Source organism: Pelmatolapia mariae, linkage group LG18, assembly GCF_036321145.2.
Source record: "Pelmatolapia mariae isolate MD_Pm_ZW linkage group LG18, Pm_UMD_F_2, whole genome shotgun sequence".
In the NCBI taxonomy this organism is placed as follows: Eukaryota; Metazoa; Chordata; class Actinopteri; order Cichliformes; family Cichlidae; genus Pelmatolapia; species Pelmatolapia mariae.
Window position 1 is genome coordinate 12,175,220 of NC_086243.1, and position 9,280 is coordinate 12,184,499.

A 9,280-nucleotide genomic window follows, 5' to 3' on the forward strand; every position below is an offset into this window, starting at 1 on the left:
ACTTTCCTTCTCAAATATAGAAAATAAAAGTTTAGGAACAGTATTTGGGTACTTTTTTTTTAACATTTCCCCCCCGATGAAATTTAATATATATATATATATATATATATATATATATATATATATATATATATATATATATATATATATATATATATATATATATATATATATGTGTGCGTGTGATATACATACAGAGGAGCCTCACCAGCAGCTGGCCATAGAGACTCTAGATGAGCTGGACTGGTGTCTGGAGCAACTAGAGACGCTGAAAACCCGACACTCTGTCAGTGAGATGGCTTCCAACAAGGTACTTTAACAAAACACTAACACACTACCAACAGCCTGCTGAGTTAGACATTTAGAAGCTGGTAATCTAGTCAACTGAAAGACTGGATGAAAGTTTGTTGCTCTTTTGGACATTTCACACACACACACACACACACACACACACACACACACACACACACACACACACACATACATGAGTGGAGCCTGTTTGAATGTTTTGTGGAAAACTGTGGTATGTGTGGGATATTCAGAACACGGTGGATACGTAACCAGCAGGTTTTCCACATGATGGACACGACATGGTCCAATGAAAAATCTTGCAGTTGTAGAAAATGGATTAAGTGCAAGGTTGGGAGCTTAAACATCTGCTGTAGTTGCTTAAAAGACGTATGAGGGTCAGAGAGATGGAGTTTTGAAGACAGGGTCCTCTGGTCCTGCTCTAATTGCAAGTTGGAAGCTTATTGGACTGTCCTTGTATATTTTGGAGGGCTTTTGGTATAGAAAGTACCAGAGAACAAACCTTGGAGGCTGATTATGCCGTTATTCCTGTATATGTCTATTTTTAGACCTCACCGCTGGGAAAGGTGCTCAATCTGCAGCTGTGCGGTCATTTTCTTCCAGCTTACTGTTGTCATTTCCCCTTTTTGAAATGAAATGCATCCGATTTCTTTTTAGAATGGATAATATAGACAGTACATGAGGCATGTTCATTTTCATGCTTTATGAATGGATGTATTCTTTGGCTGTGCTTTTTTCCTGCCCAAATTAGAAAAGGCCCCAAATACAACACCAAACCCAAGGATTGTGTGTGGCCTACTGTAAATACAATTACCATCACCGATGCTTTAACCAAGCTGAAAGCTCATTAACACAAAGAATCCATCATGAAAATATGAATAGAAGCCCCCATCTGTCCGCAGATGGAAGAAGCTTAAATGCATAGGATGATTCCCGGCATGCAGATAGGGACTAGAAACAGGGACACACCTTTTTCCCTGAATCATATGCAGAAAAATGTGAATGAGTAGTGGAGTGGGAGAGATGTTGCACTGGATGAAATGGAATCCTCACCATGTGTGCTTCCTCCATCCATCCCTCTCCTCTCTGACCAGCACTCACAAACACCCACTTCATAGAAGCGTCCAAACATAAGGAGACAGACCTCTTCTCATCACATAAATGTGAAATACATTATTAACCTATCACGTACCGCGCCTGCTTCCTGCTTCATGCATACACCATTCCACACGTCACACACTCACGTGGCAGCGGAGGGGAGTTTTGCTGGAGGCGTACCCCCCCCCCACGCCCACTCCTCTCCCCAGCCCCCACAATTGCTGCAGATCAGTCAATGAGCTGCTTCAGTCACTGGGGAAGAATTATCCATGCCGGCCCTTGGGAACAAAGACAGGTGCACGGGAGGCTGAAGTGAACAATGTTTCTGCATCCCTGACGACCTTATCGAACTGCTTTGTTAAACTGGATCTTTACTGAGGGGGTCTTTGAGGAATCGTGCAACCTCTTTTAATCACTGAGTTATTTATATGTGAGTAGGGTACTTAAGAAAGAGCCTTTTACATGCCGCATAGGCAGTTTTTTCCTCCTCTGATGGTAATTACTACCAAGTTTGAATTTTGTATAAAAGTGAATAAATCAGCTTAACATTAAGGCTACCGTAATTATCCTTTAATATTTTCTGTCTGCTTCAGAGCACGATTTAGCTGTGAGTGAACTTTTGGAGCCCGCTTTAAGCATTTCTGTGTCAAAGCATTTTGTCTTTTGTTCCTCTGATTGTGTTAACGGTCAGGGCACCCAAGCCTCTGTGGTGCGTGATGTACTATTTTTATTTTTGGCTACAAGAATGAACCCTCCTCCCCATCCATTCAAAGCTTTTTCTTCATACCTTCAAACTTGGTGCACATGGTGTGTCTCACAACCTCACTCTGCCCTGCCTACTGTGTATGTCTCGTGGCCAATGACGGCTCTCTGTTTCGCCACACGCTGCTGCAGCGGGTGTCTGATTGGCTGCTATTCTTAGGCATTTTTGAAAGGAGGTGGAGATTAGAGTACCCCATTCTCCCTGTGTTTACACACATAGTGAGCAGGCAGTAACTGAGTGAATGAGGGAGAGTCGGGGAGAGTCTGCCTTCTCTGCCTTGCATCCTGGCATCCAGCAGCATTCCCACATACATATGCTTCGATTCTCCTGTTCTTCCACAGACTTATAATCAAAGCTTCTGCAGCACTCGCTGGTGGATTTTTCCGAGACAGGCAGCTCTGTCGAACAGGCGTGTTAAACCTGAGAGCTCACTCGTTTTATTTTTGCTCCCATGCTTGACTTTACGCTGAAATGCCAGAAGTGACTTATTTCATCTCCATCTCGTTGATGTTCATTCAGGTGAGGAGTGGGAAGGAGAGGGATGAACTGGGTGGGAGGGTAGGAGACTCCCTGAGGTTCACGTGTTGCTTGTTTTCTGACTTTCTCTGAGACTCAACACGTCTTATATCAGTATGATCTGTGGCATCTGCTACCTTGTATTTGACTGAACCGTTTGCAGGTTTTGAAAGAGAGTGATTTGCTTGTGAAGTATTTCTTTTCTACGTTGTTGTTAAGAGATAACTGTTGTTCCAGCAGGCGGCTGAGTTGATCCGACCTAGTCTGTCCACAGTTTAGCAAACAGAGTGTTTGATCAAGCTCATTGATGCTTGCATGTGTTTGTCCTCAGTTCAAGAGGATGCTGAACCGAGAGCTCAGCCAGCTGTCAGAAGCCAGCCGTTCAGGGAACCAGGTGTCTGAATTCATCTCCAGCACCTTTCTGGGTAAATATGCCGTCTTTGTACGCTACACACTGCTGCACATACATGCAGATATGCATGTAAATCACAGGACAGTGCTTAGACAGGAGTAGTTGAAATGCATGACAGCAGGAAAGTTAGTGTTAGTGGTGCATTTCTGTTTTCATCACTGTTAACTGGATGACTTTCACTGGCAGAGAAACAACATGACATGGACATCATGTCTCCCCCGACCAAGGAGAAAGACAAGAAAAAGCGTCCTATGTCCCAGATCAGCGGTGTGAAGAAGGCCACCCACAGTCCCAGCCTTGCTCCTTCAACCATTCCTCGATTTGGGGTCAATGCTAGCCAGGAAGGACTCCTAGCTAAGGTGTGAGGACTAGTTCATTTGTTATTTCCCTGAGGCTAATTCTCTATTTCCTCCCACATACTGAATGTTGTTTAATATATGTATTTATACTTTCTCACTGACAGGAACTTGAGGATATAAATCGATGGGGTATTGACATCTTTAAGGTCTCTGAGTATTCTGGGAATCGCCCACTGACAGTCACCATGTACACCATTTTCCAGGTACTACATCACAGCACACAGCGTACTGTATGGCTCCTGTACTTTATAGCATCAAACACGGCACAGCAAACAAGTGTATAATGAATTTACTGAAGTCAATGAAGTCAATGAAGCAATGACTTAGCAAACAATTGGTAATCAGTCATTTATCTTTACCTTGGATGACCCATCCTCTCCTCTGCTGCTGCAGGAACGTGATCTGCTGAAGTCCTTTAAGATTCCAGTGGATACTTTCATTACCTTCATGATGACTTTGGAGGACCACTATCATGCTGATGTGGCCTACCACAACAACATCCATGCTGCAGACGTGGTCCAATCAACACACGTGCTGCTGTCCACACCTGCACTGGAGGTAATCGCTCAAATACACAGTCCAGGTTGATGCCCTCACATACACGCACACATACACACAAAACTAACTGTCTCTCTTTGTGTGTCATCCAAGGCTGTGTTTACTGATCTGGAGATCCTCGCTGCGCTGTTCGCCAGCGCCATCCACGACGTGGATCACCCCGGAGTTTCCAATCGGTTTCTCATCAACACCAGTGAGTTTGCTCGTAGCTCTGCAGGGATTATCTGAATGTGTGTGGGTGCTGAGTGTATTTAACTATGTGGCTGACGAGATCGTGAGTTATTTTACATTCAGAGTGCTGAAGTTTTTTATGCCTTTTTGTCTTCAGACTCAGAGTTGGCCCTGATGTACAATGACTTGTCAGTGCTAGAGAATCACCACCTGGCTGTAGGCTTTAAGCTTCTGCAGGAAGACAACTGTGATATTTTTCAGAATCTCAACAAAAAGCAGCGTCAGTCGCTTCGCAAAATGGTCATCGACATGGTGAGTGGACCATTAAGATCGTAGACGTGCAGTAGCTCTATCTCAGCTTAAGCCTTCTTTTTCCCCGGTGACTTCTGTTTGGTTTAATGTGATTGTTGTTCTTGCAGGTGCTCGCCACAGATATGTCCAAACACATGAACCTGTTAGCAGACCTGAAGACCATGGTGGAGACTAAGAAAGTCACCAGCCTGGGAGTCCTGCTTTTAGACAACTATTCAGATCGCATACAGGTGAGAACTCTTTTTATACAAAGATAGAATCAATCTAATCTAATCTATATATTTGACATGTGACAACACCTGTTTAATTTGCCACTGCAGGTTCTTCAGAACATGGTACACTGTGCAGACCTGAGTAACCCGACCAAACCTCTCGAGCTGTACCGCCAGTGGACAGACCGCATCATGGTGGAGTTCTTCACACAGGGAGACAGAGAGAGAGAGAAAGGCATGGAGATCAGCCCCATGTGCGACAAGCACAATGCTTCAGTAGAAAAGAACCAGGTGGGGAATAACCTAAACCGCGAGCTTAGCCTCAAAATCAAATTCATGTATTTTTCATCTTGATGCCGTTCGTCAACCTAGATTTAGATTGTTCTGTTGTGAGGTGGTTTTGGAGATCCCTTCTCTTTTATATAATGGAACTAAAAGGCACTGAAGTGGTCCTCAAAATACATTTTATGATGAGCCTGATGTTAATGATAGGGAGACAGCCTGTAAAAATTAGCCGTATCTAGCTTCATGCTTCCTGTGGTTGATGGATGTAGACGTCAGGAAGAAAACTAGTTCGGATACAAAACCGCTCACGGAAAGATGGAGTTCTTTGATTAAGTCAAAGCATTACTGCTGAGTTTGTTATTCGCAGTCTTAAACGTTGCTTTCTCTTTCAGGTGGGTTTCATCGACTACATCGTTCATCCTCTGTGGGAAACATGGGCCGACCTGGTGCACCCAGATGCGCAGGACATCCTGGACACGCTGGAGGATAACAGAGAGTGGTATCAGAGCATGATCCCCCACAGCCCATCACCTCACCCAGAGGGCCAGGAGGAGGAGGAGGAGGAGGAAGATGCCTTTGCAGGGGAAGCTTCGGCACACGGTCGGGGTAGCGGGTCTGCTTCTGCTGACAAGTTTCAGTTTAAGCTGACCTTAGAAGAAGAGGGGGAGTCTGACACAGAGAGCCCACCTGAGGAAGAGGAGGGCCACAGCAGCAGCAGGAGGCATGAAATCTACAGATCCGATTCGGCCTCTCCTGCATCTCGAAGGCTTCCCAAAATCCTTACAAGTGACTCGGGCAGGACGTTTTCGTTAGACTCAGAGAAAGATATGGCAGAAGAAAGAGAAACGGACGAAGGCGTCTCTGGGGTTCCACGCTTTCGAATTGGCACATAGCACCAGTCAATAGTTTCGACTCTTTCGACTTTCTTTTGTTTAATTATTCTTGATTTCAGTGCCTCGCCCTCTGTCACACCCCACCTTCCACTTCGAGCAAACGCCACCACCTCTGTTTTTCTACAGATGGGGTTTAAGAGCAGGACTCAAGGTGGGGAGTACGGGAGTGCGGGAGGCTGTGGGGGAGGACTGAGAAAGTCTGCAGTTTTACACAGCAGTCACTTGCACTGGAGAGAGACAGATAGGCCCAGTCGCTGTTCCAGTAAGGACAGGAAATCTGTGTCTCTCACTCAGACAAATTGTGGCTGAAGTTCCACAGAGACGATAAGAAGTTAGAAAAATACATGCTTTTCTACCAGCTAGCCTAAAGTCCGCTACGACTAAAGACAGACGTGTCTTCCGCTAACGGAGTATTTTTTTGTGTGAAAGAAGCGAGGAAGTGATGAATGACCGCGAAAACACAACAAAGTCTTTTAAGACTTCTTGCCAAACTTGCAAATACTGGTTTGCCTGCCTTTTGGGGGTTTTTTTGGTTTTTCATTTTTAGTAAGTTTTTTTTTTTTTTAATTCAGTTGTCTGTTATTTAGATTCACACACAGTAAATTGAAGCTACAGCTAACAGCAAACTTGAAAGAAGTGTAAGCAAATTCATAGCACAAAAAGAAGAGCTATGAAGGATTTTTTTTTTTTTGCAAGACACCTTAAATGTAGCAGATATTTGAAGTGACTCTATCACTGTGTTTGTATACATGCAGTAGCACTCCTTTCAGCTGGTGTTACACAGCCGATTTAATTGTACTCAGCAGGCAAGTTGCTTTAATGATTATAACGACTGAGCTGGCACCGCATATTATTTTTCATGTTTTCAGATGTATTATTTCCATTTTTAATAATCTTAATGAGATATAGTCAGCAACAAAACTGAGCCAGGGTCAGTGTAGCGCTAGGCGTTCTAGGAGTTACATCCAGAGCGATGTGGGCTGTGGTTATGGTGCCTCCCAGTGTCCACATGTGGAACTGAAGTTCTGGTACTGTGGTAAATGATTTGCAAGTTCTTACATTGAAAACATATTTAACTGCAGGACTACCCAAAAAAATGTCGGTTATTTTTCTGTTTTTGTTGCTTTATTGTTTGGATTATTTTTATTTGACTTGATGTTTGGCGCCCATTTTATCAGTTTGCCTTCAAGTTTTAGCACTTTGCAGTTTTGTTCATAGGTAGCCTTCGTTTTTGTCTGTTTTTAAGGGCTCGAGCCAAAACATGAACTCATTGGAGGCTTTTGACTGAGAAACACTAACTAGCACAGACATCATGCAAAAAAAAAAAAAAAAAAAAAAAACATAAAAAGAAAAAAACTCAGTGTCACAGTAGAGTTACGAGTACATTAAGCTATTAGAGTTCCATTATTCTTACTACACAGCATCTACCTACTGAAATAGTGTTTTTGGTAACATCCACTAGCATAGATTACTGCACTAATGAGGGCAGTGTCTTGATGAGGTTGTAATGACAGATGTTAGCATCGCTGTAACTGTAAAAACCCAGGAGGTTACAAAGAGCCAGTTCCCTGTGCCTGAATCTCCCCTCTTTTTTTTCCCTCTCATTGATCAGTACTTTGCTCTCCACAGGGACACGCCGGTAGTCAATGACAAAACAAGTGCCAAGCAAGCATGACACAACCCGTACTGTAATTTCCATTTTGCCACTGGCTACTTTCCATCAGTGACTGATAAAGTTGGTTGATTGTAGCACCCAGTGTGCCAATCTGACCTCAGTGTCTCTGCTCCTTTTTCTCTCTCACTGAACTCCTGTTCAAACCGTAACAGTAACTGATATTGTCTTAAAACAGTGACGTGTTTGTTGTCTGGGTGAATGAGTTTTCTTTCTCATTTTTTTCTTTTTCTTTTCTTTCTTTTTTTTTTGAAGTATTTGCTAAAAAGAAGAAAAAAACTCAAAGCACTTTGTACGGTTCTCTCACACTTCTGCACTTTTCTGTTGACGGACAGCCTGGTAGTTTAATTGAACTGGATGAGCTGGACCATTGACGCTCAGAAGGGCTGAAGTTCCTTGTCTTGTCTTTTCTTTTCTTTTCTTTGGTCCTTTTTATAATGAACTAATTGACTGTGCAAAAGAAGTGTTTTGTTGAGATGCGTGACATTAGCTGCCGGATTCAAACACTATGAAAGTAATGCAGAGAACTTACTAAACTCATCCTGTCGAGAAACTTTTTTATTACCATGAAACAGTGTAACTTATTTTTTAAATGTGTGACTGAGCTTTCTTTCTTCCTTTTTTTTTGTTTTTTTGAAGCCTTATTTTTAACTTGGGATTTTTTTCTGGTCACTGACATGCTGGAGTAAAACATGTGCAATCCTTCCTGTAGCCGACGACTCAACTCTCAAGGATGCCTTCAACACTAAAGGACTATTTAACAACATTATAACCAGCACAACATGCAAAGAGTCAGTGTGTGTCTCTCTGCGTGTCACTAATTCATTGTGTTCTTTTTCCTCACAGTACTTTGTGTACAGTTTATTTATTGCTTCTGTATTACCTGTCAGCAACGATGTGACAGAGAAGCAGCTTTTGTTTTAGTCTAAGGTTTTAATACTCACACGTAGTTTCATGTATGAGAAACTTTTCCTTTTCACTTCTAATATAACATTATACATGAGCAAATACTCACTTTCACTTTTCTCTTGGTGTAAAAATTGCTGAGTGACAGATTTCCGTCTGGGTTTTCTGGATCACGTCCTATCGCCTGTCTTCCTCTGGCATCACTGATCTGATCGCATCACGTGTTCATAAAGGATCTCGGAGTACGTGCGCTCATCTGAAAGCTCTTTGACTCTTAGTGAAGATGTCACGTTGTCGAACAGTCTCAACAGCCAACCAAGACCAGTATTTCTGTGCGTGGAGATTTTTATGAATGTGTGTCATAAACTGAAACTCTGCAGCTTTGACAATCCAACTCTGCTGTTTAACTGTGGCTGCGTTAGCCCTCTGTCCAACTAGAACTGTATGCCTTGCCAATAAAGGAAAAGCTCTTCACTCTGTGATGTCCCGTTTTCTCCTTTTATGAGAAAAGCAAGTCATAAAAATGCATTTATCACTTAAAGGAAATGAGTATTGATTACTGCTTTTTTAAAAGCAGCTCCAAAGAGAATGCATTTCTACGTGACACTGCAGACAAACATTGTTCAATGCTAATTTTATTTTCAGTTCTAATTTCCAAAGGGTGGATCTCGCTCTGTGAAAGCTCCAGCCTCCTGTCACCTTAAGTGGATAACAGATTAAGATGATAAATGGTTGTATTTAAAGACATCTTATCTTAAAGACCTTATAGTATCATATCACCCCCAATAGAGCACTTCACTCTTGGACTGCTGGC

The 9,280-nt window shown here is 42.7% G+C and overlaps 1 protein-coding gene across 4 annotated transcripts in view; it reads left to right on the top strand.

Moving 5' to 3' along the window:
* pde4ca (phosphodiesterase 4C, cAMP-specific a) overlaps positions 1 to 8,940 on the top strand; it is a 37,399-nt gene extending 28,459 nt beyond the window's left edge. For all 4 annotated transcript variants that reach the window (XM_063461538.1, XM_063461535.1, XM_063461537.1 and 1 more), the window contains 10 exons: positions 198 to 310; positions 3,018 to 3,111; positions 3,285 to 3,457; positions 3,562 to 3,660; positions 3,851 to 4,015; positions 4,109 to 4,208; positions 4,344 to 4,498; positions 4,606 to 4,728; positions 4,819 to 5,001; positions 5,388 to 8,940. In XM_063461538.1, coding sequence (XP_063317608.1) covers positions 198 to 310; positions 3,018 to 3,111; positions 3,285 to 3,457; positions 3,562 to 3,660; positions 3,851 to 4,015; positions 4,109 to 4,208; positions 4,344 to 4,498; positions 4,606 to 4,728; positions 4,819 to 5,001; positions 5,388 to 5,888 — 1,706 coding nt within the window. In that variant the 3' untranslated portion in view covers positions 5,889 to 8,940. The remainder of the gene's footprint in view (positions 1 to 197; positions 311 to 3,017; positions 3,112 to 3,284; positions 3,458 to 3,561; positions 3,661 to 3,850; positions 4,016 to 4,108; positions 4,209 to 4,343; positions 4,499 to 4,605; positions 4,729 to 4,818; positions 5,002 to 5,387) is intronic.
* The last annotated feature ends 340 nt before the right edge of the window (positions 8,941 to 9,280 follow it).